Source organism: Onychomys torridus, chromosome 21, assembly GCF_903995425.1.
Source record: "Onychomys torridus chromosome 21, mOncTor1.1, whole genome shotgun sequence".
NCBI lineage: Eukaryota > Metazoa > Chordata > Mammalia > Rodentia > Cricetidae > Onychomys > Onychomys torridus.
In genome coordinates, this window is record NC_050463.1 from 18,677,864 (window position 1) to 18,699,294 (window position 21,431).

Below are 21,431 nucleotides of genomic sequence, written 5' to 3' on the forward strand. Positions count from 1 at the left end.
ACTCATCTTCCAACCTTTATCATCTGCTGTCTGTGTTTAACAACAGGAGTCCCGCTCCGACCAAACTGTTGTAATGGCTGCACAAATTACTCAGCTGAAAGCTTTTCCCCAAACAAAACAGTATTAATCAGCAGTTCTCAGGAAGGTGCTAATTAAAAACAATTTTCTTCCTCAGTTTGCAGTACTAAAACCATCTTGACTTACAGTTTCCACTATACAGCTACTGTATTGGCTCACACTTCAGGCCTTCCATTAACTACTGAATCTCCTATTAGCCATTTTATTACATTTCTGTTTACAAGCTTGTTGACATTTTAAAAGTCACATTATGATCTGTTTTATCTACTAGAAAATGTATTAATTGAGAAGTCAGGGAGACAAAGAAATAAATAAATACAGATTCCAAATGCACAGACTTCCTGAGCAGGTTACACAGAAAGCCTTCAGCCACGGCCTGGGGAGCAAGCAGTCTGGATAAAATGGAATCTGAAAAGTCCAAGTGGCATTTCAAGCCTGATGGTTTGCCAGACATCCGTGGGCTGGGCTCCTTTCTAGTTTGGAAATAGTCCACTCAGGACAACAGGTTTGCTGTGGCTAAAGTCAGTCTGCCTTTCAAACTACTTTTCTTTTGCGAGACTACTCAATGTGATTATGACGTTTCCGTAGGCTGAAGACAGGACAGTTTGATCCATGGAGAATGCTGGAGCCACACCCTGGGGCCACACAGCCTAATGCTCCCACTAAGTGTGGTACTTATGCATATGTTCCATGGGACTCTCTTGACAGTGTGAACATCCTGCCCCTCCCCAAAGCCCACTGAAAGGGTTTGCCAGACAATACTTCCCAACTGTCTGGCATTGATGGAACCAAATCAAGTGCTGACGAAGTACGACGCCAAAAAAACCTACGGAAGCCGAGTTGAGGGAAGGAGACAGTCCATTCTTATCGAAACAAAAACATTAACACCCATCCCTTAGGAAAAGGTGTGCCCTACTTTGGTAGTGGGAAGAAGAAAAAGGAGGAGGAGGGGGAAGGAGGAGGAGGAGGAGGAGGAGGAGGAGGAGGAGGAGAAGAAGAAGAAGAAGAAGAAGAAGAAGAAGAAGAAGAAGAAGAAGAAGAAAACAATAAACCCTCCCACCTTCCACCTACTGCATTAACCAGCTTCTTCAACTGTCAAAGGCACTTAGCTAGTTAGGACAGACACCTGGCTGCTGGAACAGGGCTCCAGAGAGGCCACTAATCCTTTCACTCAGTTAACTGCTGGATCCCCCAAACTGATTCAACAGGTATGCAGTGGTAAATTCAGCCTCTACTGAAGCCAAGGGGGGAAATCAGCAAGGGGCGGGCAGCTCTTCTCTGAAAACACCCGAGGAACCAGCCAGAAAAGCTTTTATGGCCCTGACAAGTTTTCTGCTGAATACTGAGCACCTAAATTACCCTTCCCTAATGGAAGTTACATTTTCATGCTCAGTCAAAAAGCCAACAAAATACACAATTTATACAAAATAGCAGCAACCTCTGAGGCAGTCTTTCCAAGCACTTTTATCCCAATTCACAGCATATGTCTTGCTATAAAATAAAATATATTTCTCATAACCAACTTGGATGTGGCTGTTCATATCACTGCTTTACAACTGCCCACGGACAATATTAGATGCATTCTTACACCCAACCAAATCGACAAAAGAAAATCATGAGTTTTATCAGAAGATTAAAAAAAAAAACTATAAAAAAAATGTACTAATTCTTAATGTCGTTTTGTTTGTTTTTTGTCTTTACTTTTTTTTTTTAAATTTTATTGTAGTATGTATGTGTTGTCAGTGTTCACATGGAGGTCAGAAGATAGCTTTTGGAAGTCAGGTTTTTGGTTTTGTTTTTGTTTTTTTGTCTTCTGGGTCTTGGGTGTTGAGCTCAGAGAGTTTGGTTTGGCTGTAAGTACCTTTACCTGCGGAGTCACCTCACTGGCCCACAATCTCCTAATTCTTACGACTTCCCAGGCACACAGGCTCCTTTTGGAAACACACGCATGCATAATTATGTAGTTAGCTGCAGACGGGTCACTTCTACTGCGGCTGTGTATCTAACACGAATGCATAGAGATAGTCATAAAGTTCGTGAAGAAATGTAAATGGGTAAACTTCTTGGAGTTTCCTTAGTTTTCCTTCTCAATACCTGCATTCTATTAAAAATGTGGAAACTAATTAAAAAACACTTTTCATGCATTCAACAATATAACATCAGTTTCTTATCGACGCTGAGAGAGCCCAGTACAAGGAACCCTTCCAGGTAAAGATTCCATAAAGAACACATCATGAACCCCTGAAAATGTGACAGGGGATCTAGGAGTCATAATCACACCAGGTAAATATATTCTTTACTGTGGGTATCTCTTAGTAGAAATGGCTCAACTTTGACACACTGTTCTCAGATATTTCTAGAAAACACACTGCTAGTTTGCTTTAAAAAATTGTTTTAAAAATACTTCTCCCAAAGAAATGAGCAGCACACTTGTGTATCTGCCACACACAGATGCAAACTGCATTTCTGCCAGTTCTTGTAGTTTTTTGATTGAAAAGAAAGGAAATATTCTCATGGCCCTGCTGTTCTATACTTAGGGGGGAGGGTAGGTCATCTTAGGTGCCACTAGAGAGAGGCTCCCTTTGTTTGAGATGTAGTTGTAGGTTTTACCTAAGAAATAATTCTCCCTGAATCTTCGTATGAGTGGAGTGACTCATGTTGCTTTAAAAAAAAAAAATCCCAAATTCTAATTTTTTTTAAACAAGAAAATATGAAGCCAGTGTGCAACCCATACAGTCACCGAAGGAGAGCTGCCACCAGCTGAACTACTCAGCTAAATGGTTGGTTTGCATTGCCCTGGTCTTTATCTAGCACTGAGAATGGACTGCTGTTTTATCCAAAGAGGAATAAATTGCTGTTATTGTGATGTTAGCCCATCACTTGGCATTGCAATTCAAGTTTTTGTGAGAAAGAAATGTATGATCTAAGTACGACTTGACCTATGCCTTCCGAGATCCGTCTAGGTGCTTTAATGGAGCAGAAAAAGTGGCGAGTACAGGGGCGTGCAAACTGATGGTAAGATTTTTGTTTGATGATAGAACTGGGCAGAGAAGACAATTGAGAGTCGCTATTTTTATGACATCTAAGTTTGCTTAACATGCAAAACGATTGAGCCTCCCCCAGACCCCCCTCCCGCTCCCTCCCCCCACCTATCACTTTAATTGTATCACACTGAATACATACTTTTCTTCTGCTAAAGACATGAGGATACACAGCTAACCCACCTAATGACATTCCTGCCAAAGTGGGCACAGATGATTCCTTGCAGATAAACATCTGAATTTCCACAAAAGGCATTAGAGCCTTTCCATGGAAGCACAGGCAGGATGGGCTGGGGGTCCCCGCAGAAAGGCATCATCCTGGGTAGCGCCTACTCAATGTTTACTATACACTCAAGTCTCCGAAAGTAACAATATATACTTATTTTAAATAAGATAACTGTGTGATTGAGTTCTGCTTTTTTGTTTTTAACTCCCTCACTTGCAATCTAGTTTACCCACCACTTATTCAAAATTTCTCTGGAAGAGACCTATTTTGAAAGAGACTCGGAGAACAGCAGCAGTTAAGATTTAAGCCCGGATAAAGGCTCACTTTTCATTCATAGTCAGAGCCTAAATGTGCTCTTCTTGTACCTAAACAGATAATAAGCACTGAGCACACTCCCCTCCTTGACACAGCACAGAGACTAATCACACATAATAGGAGAGGAGGAGCAGGGGGCTGGGCACGCTATTGTGTCCAGAGGACACACGGTCAGTTTATGAGGCTTTGGGCTGATGTAGTCATTTCTTATACATCTATAGGGAAAAAACATTCTGTTTAAAAAGAAAAAAAATAATGAGAGAGACAGAGACAGAGACAGAGAGAGAGATGATAGACTGGAACAATGAATTGGGACACCAGAGAGATGGGGTTTATTTATTTAATTACTTAACCAGAAAAGAAGGGTGATGGTTTCTGTGTTTACAGATTCAGACTACCATTACCAAACAGAACAAAGACAATTTAAAAAGGGGGGAGGGCGGAAGGTGGGAACCATCAAAAGGAATTCTGCTTTAGAGAGAAAAATATTTAGATTGCTTACAAGTCCAATTCGAACCTCAGGTAGGCTGCTGACACACAGAAACACACAAAGGTTGGGAGCAACACGCTGCCTGGAAGATGGAAAGGTGAAAGAGTTGGGGGGGGGGGCTGCCTAGGAGTGATGTCTGTGAGGGTGGGTGGAGTCCCAGAACCCAGAGTTGGAATGTGGAAAAGTAGGTGGGCCCCAAGTCTCAGGGGACCCAGGGAAGATTTCTCTTCTTGTGAAAATAATTTCCCATACATCTGATTTTTTTCTCTCTGTCTTCTATCCTGTTTTGGTTAAAATCAGCAGAAGGGGGTAATGGAGATTTTCTTCATATATGTCCGAATTTTCTTTTTTCAACTGAAAATAACAGAAATACAAGGTAAGAGGAGTCAAGTGAGGAATTTTTATAAATTGATAATGTTAATTCTAACATGATGATGATTTTTAACCTAAATATATAATTCTTGAAAAATTAATCACATAAGAGCAACTCAATATAGTTGGTGGTGGTATTGGCATGATGATGATATTAGAATTGGAATCTGAGGTTTTGTTTTGTTTTAGGAAAGGATTGGGTGATGTTTTCATAAGTACCCAAACTACACCGTGCCTGAGGGAAAGGTGGGGTACCTTCATCTTTCCTAGAATAGTATTGGGCAGGTGTCTACATCAGCCTACCCTAGTCAGTGCTACATCACTCTAGGCAGGCAAGAATGTTGGATGGACTGGAGACCATGGTAACATCTGGGCACTGGGACAGGTTTGTGGGACAGGCTGTTGAGGTCCTCTTTGGGGGTAGGGATGGGGGTGAGAACAGCAATTCAAGATACCACTGCCACTCCCAGGGACATATTCCAACAGAACACCAACCCCTGATGGTGCTAAGATGAATTTCTGAGGATCTTTTGTGATACAATTTTAAATTCCAACCAATCTCCATACTAGAGCACACATTCTGGAAAATGAGGGGGAGTACACTTTATTCCCCTCATTTGGCTAGAATAAATCTGACAGTCACATTTATATTTGTTCTAGCAAATAGCAGTTTGTTTCCTCCTCCTCCTTTTCATGTGTGTGTGTGTGTGTGTGTGTGTGTGTGTGTGTGTGTGTAGGGGGGCAGGGTTTCTCTGGGTAGCCCTGGCTGTCCTGAAACTTGCTCTGTAGACCAGGCTGACCTGGAATTCAGAGATCCACCTGCCTCTGCCTCCTGAGTGCTGGGATCAAAGGTACACACCACTATCCTTGGCTAGTTTGTTACTTCTAAACACAATAGATTATGAGTTGGTATTTTTGAGCCAATTGTCATTTTATTTTTAATTTAGAAAGATCAGAAATCTTTCTTTTCACTATACTGGAAAGCAATTCTTTTATTACCTTGAATCAATCTCCACTACCTACCTTAAAACATCCCATGAACAGCCCCACTAGTATATTCTCCTGGGTTGGTCTGTTAGGGATATGTTCATTTGCATCTCCCTTCTAAATCCTACTCCAAGATGGAGACACATCTTCACTATTAAGGACAAGAGCCCACCTTTTCCACTGGGACCTAAAGCCAGTCTCATCTCCTTTCTAAGCTAAGAACAGGTGGTGGGGTGCTCACTGATGTGACTTCCTTTTGCTTTCTTGGATGTCGGCTCACAGATGACTAGTTGTCCACTTAGAATGGAGCTTGAAGAACTGTTTGTCACCAATGTATCAACAGTGTTCATCACTCTCTGGTCTGATCATCACAATTCATGAAACTGGCTTCACCAACTCCGATGCCCGTGCCCTCTCACTGTACATACCTTAGCCACGCATCACCCTAGCAATAAAACGCACACATGGAAACATTTCACCAAGAGGAGAGGGGGCCATGATAGCTAACCCTTTCCTCAGGGACTGGGGATAAGGGAAAGTTGAGTACTCCAAGCGAGTCAGCTGACCTACTCACTGACAAGGCACTAATACACACAGCCTCAAATGAGCTCTTTATAAAGTCCCTGAGGTAATATATGGGATAAATAATTCTTCTGTAAATATGGTCTAGGAATCACTTTTAACTTGAATTCTGTGCTGACCTCTGGAGGCCAAAGCAGAGGTTTGGCTGCTGGAAGGAGCCAGGGGGCCAGCCTGGTCCTTCCTTTGAGCCTTTCTGGAAATTGGGGGAGGGGAGGGGGGGACTCCCCATCTCACTAACAGTACTGTAACACCCACCCAGTTATCTCTGAACCAAGTAAATCTGTTACAGGAGAGTCCTTGAACACACACAAAGCTGTTAGGAAATACTGGCTTGGATTGGGGGGGAGTGTTATAAGGCTGAAGAATAATTCCATGTACCCAGGCTGTACTTCTTTGCTCAATTAATAATTATAATTTTAAGGAGTAAGAAAGCACCTTGAAAAAAAAAAAAAAGGAACAAAAAAGCAAATTGTGAATAAAACAACTTTTCAATTTCATAGGTTAAAACATGGTCTTTGAGGACCACACTAAATTACAGAGTTGTTGTTAGCAGCAGCATTGTGCGCTACTTCCTAATTGGATGTAACACACTCAGCCTGACTACAGCAGGTTTAGCAGAGGGAGCGGAGTTCAGACTGTTTACCCTTTACAGTATCCACAATTATCAACAGCACACCACCCAGATTACAAGCACCAGCCACTTGTGAATAGATAAGCGGAAGTGCAATATGGCCGTGCATTTCACACAATGTACGGACTTCACGGCTCAAGGCTCAGCTTTTTTTTTTTTTTTTTTTCCTTTTTCTTCCTGGGCTAAGTACAGTGCAAACATGTGGAGGATAAAATCTCCAGTGGTTTTTGCCAAAGTCCAAAGACAAAACCCCAAACTCATTGCTCGTAAAATTCTATTTCGAAAGAATATTCGAGCGGTTTCATCGGCTAATTTCAAGGCAGCGCTCGATCTAAAGGCAGGCTCTCCCTGGCTAAGCCACTGGCCATCCTAACAATCTTGAATCTTAGAGGTTTGCAACCACACCATGGGGTAGTACGTTTGAATCTCAGCCTGGAGGGACCAGGACGAGGCTGAGGAGGAGAGGGAAAGGTTTTATTTTATATTTTATTTCCTTTTTTTCCTTCCTGTTGCCCGGACAAACAGAAAGGCACGACTGTGGCCGCCTGGGTCCCGAGCACGCCGGCTGCACCGTGTGGGCACGGCTTAACAAAAGCACGAGCAGAAAGTGCAGAACGGCACCGTTTTGATTACAGGCTTGCTTTTTAACGGAAATAAAATTTCACAGTTAACAATGAGAGGTGAAAAGTTTAAGAGGCAAAAGCTGTTCCTCCTGATCGCTGACTGTTAATCAGCTTCATGGGTGGTTGCCTAAATCTGTAGATTTTTTTTTTTTTCACCTTGCACTACTGCCAAGATTGTAACTAATTTTTCCCCCTGTTGTAAGAGGAGGGGGTGAAAAACTCGGCATAGACGGCAGCTGTGTATGAGTGACGTGAGGCGCTAATGCAGAGGGTAAAATTAAAATTCATGAATCTCTTCACAACCATTTGTGTAACAAGATTAAGACGGGACAGCGGAAAAGAGCGGCATTATCAGGCGTCTTACAGTCCTCCAGCTGCTTACCGCTCTATTCCAACACAGTAGGGCTAAGAGGATAACACGCAGCCCGAAGGGAGACGCTGCTCCTCGGATGGGGAGCAGGCGCGGCCCAGGGACCGTGGGCTTTGGCCAGAGATGCAGAGGGAAGAAAGCTGATTGCCGCTGCTCAGGATGGAAAACTTTTAAGCCCTGGCTATTAGCAGGGCGGCCAACAAAAGCCGCCAGGGAGGAGGTTTCGGCACCCGAGCCGGCCCTCAGCTTCCTGGAGCTGCATGGAGGTGGCAGGCACAGGGCATTGCCTTTGGCCTCAAGGCTGGGGTGGAGACTCCTGGGCTCGGTGAGCAGGGTCAGGGGAGTCCCGACTCACTCCACCTGGCTCCTGGCCGGCTGGTGTGTGTGGGTGTGTCTGTGTGTGTGTGTGTGGGGTGGGAATCTGCTGAAAAAGGGACATAAGGGATGAGCATCCTTGTGCTAGAAGCAGGATGCCAAACTAACTGAAACAGCTTACACACACACACACACACACACACACACACACACACACACACACAGTCCTATTTATTTATACCTTTGACCCAGGACTGCATAGTATGGCCCCTGGGTTCTACTTCCTGCAGACATTCATGCAGATTCACCCCATGGCCATAAGGAAGACTGTTTGTGAGCCCATTGTCAGCCAGGGGAGGGATTTGACTTGTAAGGAAACAAACCTAAGGCCATTTAATTATTTAAAGGCATGTGTTTATGTTTGGGCCAGTTAGTCAGGCAGTGGTGCCCTACCGAGTACTACCTGGGCACAGTACACACACAATAGAGATGCTAGAAACATGGACAGAGTTTTTCTGAATGTGCTGTGCTTAGCAGGATAGGGTTCGGCACTGGAAACCAGAGGAGGGCCGCCATCCACTAGAGTCTGACTCTTAGGTTCTAGACAAAGGAGAGGTAAAGGACTCAGGGGCCCTGCTTGTCCCATCCTACTTCAGATGTTTCAGAGAAGAGGCAAGGGTCTCAGGGGACAGTGCCAAATATCTCTGCTGGTGGAGAGACCCACACCTTCGATCTCTTAAGCTGTCACTGAGAAACTAAAAGCATCTCTAGTTCTAGGGGGCAAGTCGATGTCACGACATCAAAGTAGCGTCAGCTGATCCCTGTAGTTCCAACCTGACCCTGGAGAGAAGGCCACCTCATTCCTTTGGTGGAAAGCACTCAGGAGGCCAGGGGAGATACTCTCCCCATCAGGTACCCCCCTCCCGCCAGAGCTCTCCCTTTTGTTCTAGGGACAGGGTAAGGGAGGGGGTGGGAGACATCATTCTGGAGAAGCAGGTAAGATGTGAATAACTTGTCACTGGGTTCCTATCTTCTGATTGTAAGCCGTGGGTCTGACTCCACCAGTGAAAGGGTGCCATTAACTTTCAGTTCTCCAAGCATCATCCACTCCCACCCCTGTCCATAGGCTACATGGAGCCCTAGAGACACAGAGAAGGCAACCCATTTCAGGGAAGTGAGAATAAGGGTCCTTTCTCTTGCTTGGAAGACAGGACCCGTTTTTGCATATATGTTTTCCGGAACCAACCCATTTCGACATTATATCACCGGTCTGAGCAATAAAGAATGCTATTCACATTGTCTCAGGAGAAAATTAAGGTCAGGCTTTTCCTTTTCTGCAGTCATGGCTTGTGAAAGCATGACCAGTCAGAGTTTCTCACCACGGACAGATGAGCTCAGCAAAGGGAGATTTCTGAAGCCACAAAATTACACAAGAAATCTGCTTTAGGCTCGTCCCTGTGACAGGCACGAGAATCCTAAAAACTTTTCCATGAAATACTCGCCTCTTGGTGTCCTATATTGCCCTATGCCCATAAATAATAAAAAGGCTGATGACATTGCTTTATGTAAGCAGGCTTAGAAATCACTCTCAGATAAGTGCTTTTGACCTAAATCTTGTAGCGCCTCATTCTGACATCTAACCTCAGAACTGTGAAATTCTGTATGAGATTTAACAGTCTCAAACTGTCAACTGACCCAGCCATAAAGCAAGCAGAGATAAAGATTTACAGTCCAACATGATACAATTAGACATTCACCTTCTATTTATTTCAGCGCAGCTAAGCGTTTAACCTACTTAAAAGCCGAAGGTTTTTCATTAGAACACAAATGCATTTTGTCATTCATTCTAAGCTGCCTCCTCTTGCATCTTGCAAATTAGTCCATTATGAATGAAAAAGATTAGTTTGTTTCAGAGAAAGGGGTAAACAGGCATGGTTTCTGTAAAATCCTCCTAGACATGCAAAGATAAAAGATGGCTTTACCCCACAAAATAATCAGATACAAATAGCTGTGCGGGAGCAACACACCTAGAGTACTTTAATCAAATATTTAGGTTACCTGCCAAAAAGACCATGATCTCTTCAAAATGCAACGCGGATTAAAGTGTTATCTAGCACAAGCAGAAAACTAACCTTGGAGTGGAAGTTTGAAATGTGTTCATCATAATTTTCATGTCTTTGGAGAGAGAAACCGGCTTTTTCAGCTAGATTGCAAAACTGGTTGAATGTATTCCCTCGGCGTGGGGCAAATACCATTGCTTTCCCCTAGAACATTAAAAAAAGAAATCCACACAGTTTAAAATTGGAAGGCAACCAAACACAGTGGACATGAAGTCAAAGCATTCATCTCCGCTAAGGTACAGAAACTGAACTGTTCTGGAGACATTTAAGCAGGAAGGACACGCACAGGGAGAATCATTCAAGGGCAGATAAAGAAAAGAATATCTCACACTCAAATGGCCATGCTATATTGTATTATTTCCCAATAATGCATATGTAATAAACAAAATGTGGTTGGGAGCTGCCATTCTAGACAATGTACCCTGCCTGTATCAGGTCTAGTAGTTTATGGCATGGATATTAGAGTCTGGGGTGGTTCGCATGCCTGTGGGTCCTTCATACCTACCAACACAGTTCCAGAGCACATGGTAACCGATGTCTATACATGTTAGTTTATTACACCCTGAAGATTAGGTGCCAAGCATGCCAATACATGCTAGAGCGTGCTCAAATTTCAGCCCTGTCCCTAGTCTTTTCTGTGACTTTCCTGGTCTGGTATAAGGTTCCAAAATTTAGGTTCCCATCTTCAATGAATCCCTCAGAAAGGTCCACTGTAACAGGAAGACTCTACAGCAACCAAATACAAGTGGTACCACGGCGGCAGCAGGCAGGCATTTCTAAACAGTCACACAGTCTGAAGACAACTGGGGCCCTGGGGAGGACCTGAGAAAATGTCCACTGGATTCAGAAGGCCAGTGTGACAAGACATTTCACAATGACCCTTTACTAATACCTGGATGCGTGTGGACTCTCTTCCCCTGACATGTATACAGAATGACCAGGTTTCCAAATCTTATTTTGCTCCCCATTAAACAAAAACAGATACCTACATGCTTCCGTTAATTTCATACTTATAGCTACCATTGAAACACCACCCCAGGCTCTGAGGGATCGATGAGATATATTCCACTTCCTTTTATTGTTGTTTGTTTGCTTGTGGCAGGGTCTTGTTATGTAGCCCAGGATAGCCCTGAATTTGCATCCCTCCTGCCTCCGCTTCCTGAGGTCTGTGGTTGCAGGTTTGAGTTACCATGCCTGACTTATTCCGGTTTATTATGACAGAAAGTTTTCACTCATACCTACCAGACATTTACTGGTACGGGAGTGTGTAAGACAATGGGCTCTTCATCTACACAGACAGCATCTCTCCAACCTGTAAACGTATCCTCAGGTCCGTTTTACAGGGATGCTCGGAAAGTTGGATAACTGGCCAAGGGGGCACATGCCAGATTTGACTAGAAGCTCATCATCCTGACTTCAACATGGGTGCCCTTTCTCTCTATTCCCCTGTCTCTTTGTTAGCCATGGTGATGACAGTGACCGCTACCACTGAGCTGGCTGCTTCACAAACGCTCTTCAGTCCCTTCGACGCTGTTCTCCACTACCTTGTAGATTAGACATTGCACTTTACAGAGGAGTAAACCGGCAGGGGAAGGTTTGAAGAACAGTAGAAACCATGAGGAGGAAAGAATCCTGGACTTAGACACCGATCCTCACCATCAAACAGCTGCGGCATCTTAGGACGACCAGAACCACACCATCCAACTAAGAGCTGGAAGGGATGTTGGAGATGGTGTCGTCTGATCCCCTGATTCTGCACACAAGAACCTGTAGCCTCCTCCCCCGCCCAGATGACCTGCTGAGTTTGCTCATCCATCTAATGGGAAGAAGCAAGCTGCATAGCTTTGTTTGTTTGTTTGTTTGTTTGTTTGTTTTCCTTCCAGCAAGCTGAGAGGCTCAAATGGAGTGAATGTAAAAAATGATTTGAAAAGCAAGGTGATTGATACGTAAGATCAGAAAAAAATCCATATTACTCAACTGTGCTACAAGAATCCTCACACCCACCCCGTCCACCTGTAAGAGAATACACCGATACATTGCTCTGGGCACAGGTGTGTTTCACACTGTGTTTACACAGACTTATACACACCCAGGCACATAATTACAGTGGTTCCAATCACGCCACTATACTTAAGGTTCTGTCAGCTTTTCCAATATTAATTGCTATTTTCAGGCAGTTTTCAAACTTAGCAGCAAAAATTCATTTTTATGTGAAACAAGATATAATACACGGTCTCGGCAGGAGGGCATGAGTCTTCTTTTTTTTTTTTTTTTTAAGAAAAAAAGGGAGGAAATATCAGTAGGTCATTTCAGTCATTTCAAAGGACTGGTTGCCATTTTGGAGTTTTGAATAATGGAAGTTGTTTGCACCTGCAAAGATTGCCACACAGTAACAATTGAAGAGTTGATTCTTTACAGCTATTATCTAAGCTATAGATCATAGCGTTTCAGGGTGACAGGATTCTTGGTTGGGCTGATGTTTGCATTCACAAAGTGTATACTTCCCACATCCCACTCACTAGTGGGCTGGGAGTGGGTGGTTAGGCTAAGAAGTGTTTTCTGACTAAACATCATTCCTCTGCTGAGAGCTCAGTTTACCATCTATTACCAACAAATAGATCCAGAATAGTGGCAAGCACGCCCCTTCCTCTCACAAGCCCCTCTGCTACTGTTAGAGCCTCCGTTTGGTTCTCAGTACTTATCATCACAGACACACGCTACATCCCTGTTTGCTATAGCCTGGCTCCTCTGGCTGGTTTGCACACTCCATGACAACAGGGTCTTCCAATCCAATGCTCTATGCACACTGCACTTCCTCCGTGCCTAGCAGATATAGGGACCTGGTCAATATTTGTTGAGGGAATAAACTAAATCCAGGTGCTGAATAATCCACATTATTTTTTAAAAAAAACCCACCGGTCTTGGAGAATTTGAAAGCCACATTCTATTGCTTATTCTTTTGAAGAGATTTTCTGCAAGGGACTTTTACAGAAGCCATCTCTAGAAGGGATTGCAAAGGGCACCCATCTGCCCAATCCAGCACCCCCAGCAAGAGCAGGAGGGAGTAGTAGTGTTGGTACAGAATTAGTTATGAGCTTTAAACTGTTTTTCATTTTGTTGAACATCAATATTTTGAGACGTGGGTTAATGTTTTGGAGGGTGATAGTACACCACCCGTCCATTCAAAGACAGATATGGAGCCCCATCGGGTTGCCAGTCTCTGCCCCATGCTGTAGTGGGTGATTTTCAAGGCACCCTCTCTCCCAGTGTCCCCAGAGGAGCAGAGCATGTCTGTGGAGGAGTACAACAACAACCTTACAATTTAGGCTGAAAAAAAAAAAAAAAATCAAAACAAGAAGAACAACATAGATTTCAAATTAGCACATTACCTTAGGAAAATTATTTTCAATTTACCAAAGTGCAACTTTCTAAGCATTCAGCCACAGAGTCATTTTTAAAACTCAGAATGAGCACTCAATTGAATGTAAAATTGGGCTGATGGGCAGAAATCCGAGGGAATTCACTTGTCCCTGGAGAGAAGTTCCATTCAATGACAAAGCCACTGTTTACAGTTTGAGCACCACTGCTGTTACTTTGCTAGGCTGCTCCATACTCAGGTATTAAAGGGTCACACTTGTGGGAAAATAAGGGTGCTTCAGCTTTATTTAGGAAAGGAATGTGCCATGCTGCTGAAATTCCTTCGCCTCCTCCCTCTTCCAGGCCACCAATTATTAAATACCGATTACATGTTCAAGCTTATGCTTACTATTGGTTTGTTGACCTGGTTTCTGAGATGTAGCCTTCACCCACTTCTTCTCAGGCCTCTCTCTCACTCACTCTCTCCTCCTCCGTTGCTGGCTTCTCCTCTCCCACTAGCTCTTTGTCAGAGGCTCCCCAGCTTCTGTCTACTTTTTCCTTGTGTTCTGTAAAATTCTAGGCAATTGTGCCGAAGTCCATAGCTTCAGCTATCACTTCAGCATCAATAATTTCCAAGCATGTAAGTGTGGCATTCCCCTCTTTCCAGGTGCCCACTGGTATCAGCATTGAGTATTGTGAAAATATCCTTAACCCATTCTGTCTAAAGGGGACCGTACCGCTTGGCTCCAAACCCGACCATTCTCAGAGAACTAGCCATCACAGCCCACCCTCACATACCTGTCCAGATACACAGAGCCTGTGTGGTGTGGTTCGTTCCCAGACTCGCTCCCAGCTGGAAACCTGGGAGCCAGAGCATCGTTACTGGTCTCTTTTCTTTTTCTCCCACTTCCCCTTCTCCTCTCTTCTCCTCCCTTTTCTTCACAGGGTCTCACACAGCTCATGTTGGGTCCCACCCCCACCCCATCCCCTTGTGTTCACTTTCCAAAGGCCTGTGCCACCACACCCGGTAAGGCACTGTCTTTCAGAACCTCAAAGCCCTGACCCCCACGACCTTCAAGCGTGTTCTGAAGGGATAAAAGGAAGGCCAGGGCTGGGAGCACAGTGTTTTCACATCCTAGTTTACACTTGGTTGTTTCATCTTGGTGCTCGCTCTGGAACCCAGGGCTTTGTGCACGGCGTGTGCTCTAGCACTGAGCTACACCTGACCTTACTTTCATCTCTTTAACTGGGATGCTGGCTAGACAGTTTGATCAAAAAGTCTCTACAATTGAACAGGGTTTGGGAACTCCTGAGATGGGTCCCGACTTCTTGGGATGGCAGACAAAGCCCCCCTATGACCTGATTCACACCATATCTACCAGTGTCTCTGGCCTTCCCCTATTCACCTGGTCCTCTAGTCCAACTGAACTAATTACAGCTGATGTGTTCTTCCATGCATCCCCTTGCCATTAAACTTGCAAACACTCCCTGGGCTGCAGTGTCTCTCCTACCTCACTTGTTCTGTCTGACGGATAAACTCTTATCATCCCTCAGCACCCAGGTCAGACACCGCTGATGCCTTTTCTGACTTTCTCTGGCCTCCACATGATGTCCCTCCCCAAGTGGTCATTTCCACTCCCTGCCTCTGTGGGTTGCCACAGCTTTGCTCTCTCTTCACACACCATCTTGCAGCAGCTTGCTTCCTTGGGGTAGGGTTATATTGTTTCTTACTCCATCCTCTGTTCCCAGCTCCATACTGAGCATCCAAGAGACGTGAAGAAAGTGAACATCCATTCCATACTTTCTTCTTCGGTCCCATTAGCACTTAGATGGATGATTCCATGTAGAACTTGGTCCATGCTGGACCCTGAGCAACTTGGCTTTCCTCAAACATTCCTTGACTGCGATCGGGCCTCTTGGCAGTATCTGAGTGGCCATGCCACTGTGCATAAACACTCAGTGGCTCTCTATTACCCGATAAGGCCCTATTTCTTCATCACAAAATGGTACCCCAAAGCAACTCTTTAGCTTCATTTCCGGCCTCTGCCCGAGCTCCAAAGTAGACAGACACACTCAAGACGCAGCACATTGTAGGCAAATAGCGTGCTTTCCCATACTTCCCATGTGAACATCCTTGTTCCCCCCAATAGATGCTACTTCTCTCCCTCCCTTTGAGGTACAGCGCATCCTTCTGATACCTCTGAAGTTGCATACAAATGCCTCTTAGGTGAACCTTCCAAGGCCTCAAGTCACCCTGTGCTTTTCTCCTGGCATCTCTCTCCTGGCCATGTTGTGTTATAATTGCCAGCGGCTCCTGTGTGACTCTGCTCTGTTATTGTGCCTTACAGGGTTCCTCACTGTCTGTCACAGATCCACACTCTGGAGCTCAGTGCCAGGCAGACCACGGTTACTTAGCAAGTATCTGATGAAACGAAACCATCTGTCCAACCTGTGGCCCGTGGTCTGCATGCGGCAGCTTGTGGCCCAGGATGGCTTTGAATGCAGCCCATCACAAAAACCCATAAACTTAAGGATAATATTATGAGACTTTTTTGAGGTGGAGGACTTGATGGTGCAGCTTGTGAGTGTAAATTTTGTAAAAGACAACTTCATGTTGCAATGTCAAAAGAGACCAAGTAAGCATTTGGGGGTAGAACAATAGAAAAAGTCAGCCATCATTATGGAGTACTTCCTGTATACTAGTGTTTTGTTATATAGTCCAGGCAGGCCTTGAACTTACCAACTGTCTGGGCTGCCTGGATATACCTGTATTCTATTGAAGACAGAAATTCTAAAGCTTCATACTACTGTTAAGAACCACACCAGGCTGTATTTTGCACAGACCTCTATGGGTGCAGCACATCTCTACAAACAGATCTTCAATTCTTGGGTGCCCCAGAGTCTATCTACCTCATATCTTGGTTCTCCTCAAAGAGCACACAGTACTGCATATGTACTTGGGTTCTGAAACAATACCCAAGGCCCTTAGGAAAGAACTTCTCAGGGCTGGGCCTGTGTTCTGAGGGCCTTAAAACCTTCTAGGAGGTTCTAGAAGCTCTTCATTGTTACATCCCATTTCTACCAGCAGGTCAGCAAGAGATGGCTGACCAGTTTTGCACCAAGAGCTGCTGGGCCTTGTACCTGGCCAGCAGGCAGGAACCCAAGCGGTTTTCACCTTAACTTCAGTCATCACATGGAGTCACTTACACATGGCAATTTCTCTGAGATAAGAAAAAAAGGGGGGGCTGTTTGTTCCGATGTAAACAGAGGGGTTAGCTTTAACAAAAAGACGAAGAAGTCACTCAATAAGAAGAAATTGCTCTTCTAAAATGGGGGCTGATAGTTTTTCAATTGCAGGGCTTCCTGGACAAAGGCAGGGCTCCTAGGATCTTGTGACTGCTAGAGCCTCGTTTTGAAGAAGGTTACATTAATTTCACAGCGACAGGTAAGGGATTATTTTTCATTACTATTTATTTCTCTTATTATTGCTATTATTGTTATTATTGTGTGTGCACTCCAGCACATGTGTGCCAGTGCTCGTGTTGGGGTCAGGGGACGGTGTTCTGGTTTTCTCTTTCCACGGTGGTTTCAGGGGTTTGAACTCAGGTCAGCAGGCTTGCACGGCAGACCCCTTTACTCCACAGGCTACTGTGATGTTTCTGAGCTGCGGACGATTGGCAGGTGGTGATAACCAGCTGGAGCGCTGTCTGTACGACACAGTCCTGCCTGCCTCCTTGCAGTCCTGTGTGAGCCCCCACTGCCTCGCAGCCCCGGCTCCCCTCTGGGACACACGGCCACTTTAGAGGAATATTAGCAGATGTCATTTGCTGTTTGTCATTGCTGTTCAACTTGCAGGCTGCCCTGGCCAGATTTGAAATTGCTTTCCGGTCTTCTGATATAGGACATTGCTGTTGTCACAGACTTTAGGGAACATGGCCAGAAGCAGTCACCCCTTCAATCATTAGCAACGAGAAACCACTTATCAGCAGGGCAAAGAGAAATGGGGGGGGGTGTTGCTTCTTGGGATGAGTAAAATTTACTGACTTCAGGGTTTCTTTTAGGGGGGGTTCAAGACAGGGATTTTTTTAAAAAAAAAAAATCTCTCTTTTTTAGAGAGTTCCTAATAGTATTCTAACAGAAGCCAACTGTGTATGTAGTTTTCCTAGAGTTGAAGAAAATGTCCATTTCAGGCTGGTGGCATTTGTTTTTTTAATTCCTTGATAGAAGTTTGGACTTGGTGTCATGACTCTCCAGGTTTTGGGGCTATTTGGCTGAGGACTTCCCTTGGGGGACACTTGAAGTATCTTCATACCGTGGGCCACAGAATCATGGAGCAATTGCCCAGGTTCAAAAGGAGCCTACAGCTAGCTTTAACTGTAATGCAGCCATTGCATGCCATCTTAGTCTTGAACTATGACTGTCCACTCAATGGGAGAAGTCCTTTGGAAGTATAAGAACCAGCCATGAGAGGTAGAAGATTCCTCACTGCTAGGTGGGAACCCTCAGGCCCACCAGCACAAGTTGTGACCAGGATTCTTGATAGCCTAGTCCATGTGACCTTTCTAGGATCCACTGGGTGGAGGCCCAGGGTGCAAGTCCCCACCCCCACAGACCTGAGATTCTGAGTGGCAGCTTCACTACGTCCATATGCTATTCATTATTCAGACTTCCTCTCTGATAGTGGCCCCCTGAACTTTGAACTAGAACAGTCCGTGGCCTTGAGTGCCAGCAATCCTATGAGGCACCTAAGTCAGGTGTCCCACTCCTGACTTGAACGCTGCAGGCTGGGTTCGGCCTCAGCCTCAGCGTGCAGCCTGTGGAAGTGTCACCTGCTCCAGGGCTTGGCCCCCTCCTTCTCTGCCAGAAGGTTAAGAACTGGCTGTCAGTCAGTGGGGTGCTGTCCTGGCTCAGAGGGGGCTGCTGTGTGGAGCCACACTCCAGACAGGGAAGAGCACGGTTCAGGGTTTAACAGGCGGTACAGCGAGCCTCGAGAGATTCCAGTCCAATCTGCATTTAGGTCTATTCATAGCTTGGGTTTCCTATTGTAAATCATGCAAATCTGCTGCAAAATGGAGTATTTGCCACAAATAGGCTTTGAAGGGGTGTTGGTGATGAGTGAAGTACTGTTTGTGCAGTGTACGATCCGGGAGTCCTTGAAAGCATTGTGTTTATGTATGAGACGTTTTCATAGAGTCTTTGCATCCGAGCATCTCAGTGCCCTCCCTGAGAATCCTGGTCTTGCAAATGCTTGCAAGCATCCTCCAAGGCTAACAGGGGAGATGAAGAGGCCCAGAAGAGGCTCGGCATTCCTCCTGCTGCCCTCAACTTGGGCGGCCTCCTCCATGTGGCAGCAGCCAGCAGCAGCTTGGCACATGCCCCTTCCTTGCCTCAAGACCTACTCCCCACTTCACAAGCAGAATCGAGAAGGCCAATTTAATTGAATTGATTGCCACTTACAAAGCTGCGGTTACTCCTCCGAGAGGTCTATTTAAAGTTTCTGAACTACAGAGAGATAACAAAATAAAAAGCAATAGTGTAAGGCAATGGATGATTATCAAATTGCTCTGGGAGCCTTCAGTGTGAGAAAGATATAAAAGGAAGATTGAAAGGTATTAGTCTGTAAGTCTCACTGAGGTCACAAGGCTAGAGTCTTTCACAAAAGACTTCAGAAACAAAACTTTAGAAAACACACACACACACACACACACACACACACACACACACAGCAGTCATATCAGATAACTGTGAGTTCTTATCTTTGGTTGCACTAAGACCATTAGCCTGTTTTAAATTCCTGTGGCACAGCAGAGTCTTACATACTTACAAGATTTTTTTTTTTTTTAATGCACGAGCTTTAAACTCGTTTCCTTACTTTAAATAGATGTACATTAACTCTCCGTTTAGTCTCCAGGACCTCCCAGCCTAGTACAACAGTTCAAGCAAAGTAAGAGTGGATACAAACTCTGTAATTTACTCACAGGCATAAATGGATATATAAATGTAAAAATGTGCACAATATTTTATGCCATGCATGGCTTCATTGTGACCTAATATTTATAATATGTAAATAATGGCTTCCTTTTAAAGCAAAGAACTTTTAATATACAGATTCATCTGGAAGTCCTTTTTTCTTTGATATAAACAGGAATAAAAAGAAAAAAGTATTCTTATGCTACAAATAAATACCCAACGACAAAGGTTACCACTGAAGGGATTTAAAATGACAGAAGTCAACAGAAAAATTTCAATATCATAATTCTACTTTAATATGAAGATATTGTTATCAAAGGGAAAGACTCCAGAAATTCTTTGATAAAAATAATCTCACACTATCTTTGAAGCAGTTTCATTTATTTTACTACCCACAGTGTCCCTTATCAGAAGGCCAAGGGTAAGAAGTTTCCTAGTTATGATTAGGAAAGAATCTGGTAGATCAGAAGACCCAATTGAAGTTGGACATAATAAGAATTAAAGTATTACATGACATTAATCCTGCCATTCCATTACTCTCCCCATCTTTGTGCCCAGACTAATTATTCTGTAGCCAGTATGCAGGAGAAAATAGAAACATACTTACTGTGGGCTGGAGTAATCTCTTTATTGCATCAACAAGGCTGACTCTGTACTGGTCCAGAAACAGGCTGACATTGAGAAGAGAGCAGAATCCAGATTAAACCGGGCCTCCAAGCTTAATGATACCAATGGTGATAAGCACAAGGCTAATTACACATTTTATACAACACTAAAGAAAGATTGTTCCCTTCCATTTAAGGGTCTTACTGGGGGAAATTTAAAAAGGAGATCCTGGGAACAGAGTCATCCAATGAATGCCAAGCTGTCAACGTCAGGGTTCATACCTGACTCTGCTGTGTGAATGTCACAGGGACAGGCCCCAAGATGCTCTTTTCATGAGTGTCATCTGGTGGAGATGGAACACTTGGTACTTTCTCTTGTTAAAGCCCCGTTTCCAGTAGACCTGGACCCTCTGCCCACCAGACCACTGTGAGGCTGAACTCTGAAAGCAGACCACCAGTCCCATGTACCCAAACCACAGAGGCAATGTTGGGGATGAAGCAGGGTGGACCTTTGTGATTTCTGACAGTTTGAAGATAAGACCCAAGCAACTCCCCAGGGGCCCACAACCTCCAAAGTGAAGCTCAGGCGATGTGCAAAGCCATAGCAACTCAAGGGGTTTCTTCCCTTGACCTCCACGTTGGTCCTTTCCTAACCACTGGAATTTCCCTTTTTGCTCCTTGGATCTTTCGAGTGTTTCTGTGTGGGTTTGGGTTTTGACATCTCTATGGTTGAGTTATGTTGACCCTATTTGTACCATATCTTCTCTAACAAGTTTCTAACACAGCTTCTTCATCTGAACAGATGCACCCAAGACACAAGTTTGGGTCACCTAGCAGTTGGTGGCAAGTTAACTGATACAGTTCTGTGTTCGAAGGCAACCCTCTACATGCCTGGGCTGCAGACCTGACCTAGGATGTGGCTGGGTGGGCGCTACTTTGTTCTTCTGCCATTGAAGATCCAGGGTCCCTCCCTGCTACAATACTCAACGTTCAAGGCACCAGAAGAAAAGATTAGGGTCTCCTCCGACCTCAAACCTACCAGCACTTTGAGCTTGGATTTCCTAGAGTCTACAGCCATGAGTCATGTATTTCTGTTCTTTACAATTGTTCAGTCTGTGTATTCCCTTTAACAACATAGACTGCACCGACATACCTGAGTGCTTACGAAAAGGTTTCCCTTGGGGCTGTGGTATGGAGGTGTGGAAGCACCCAGTGTTAGAGACACAAGAACAGAGTTCCCTGCCACACACTAAAGCACTCTGCCAAGGCGAAGCCTCTGGATCGTGTCACCACTACCGATTGGTAGGGGACCACTTCTTTCTGAACTCCATATTAGGATCCCTGAAATG

At 44.6% G+C, this 21,431-nt stretch overlaps 1 protein-coding gene across 4 annotated transcripts in view; it reads right to left on the reverse strand.

Annotated features, from left to right (window-relative positions):
* Camkmt (calmodulin-lysine N-methyltransferase) overlaps positions 1-21,431 on the reverse strand; it is a 413,989-nt gene that overhangs the window by 32,226 nt on the left and 360,332 nt on the right. For 3 of the 4 annotated variants that reach the window (XM_036170668.1, XM_036170665.1, XM_036170666.1), the window contains exons 9-10: positions 20,085-20,148; positions 10,163-10,294 (exon numbers count right to left, since the gene is read on the reverse strand). In XM_036170668.1, the coding sequence (XP_036026561.1) occupies positions 10,163-10,294; positions 20,085-20,148 (196 nt within the window). Of the gene's footprint in view, positions 1-3,978; positions 4,505-10,162; positions 10,295-20,084; positions 20,149-21,431 lie in introns of those variants that run through there. The other variant, XM_036170667.1, reaches the window with a different exon arrangement.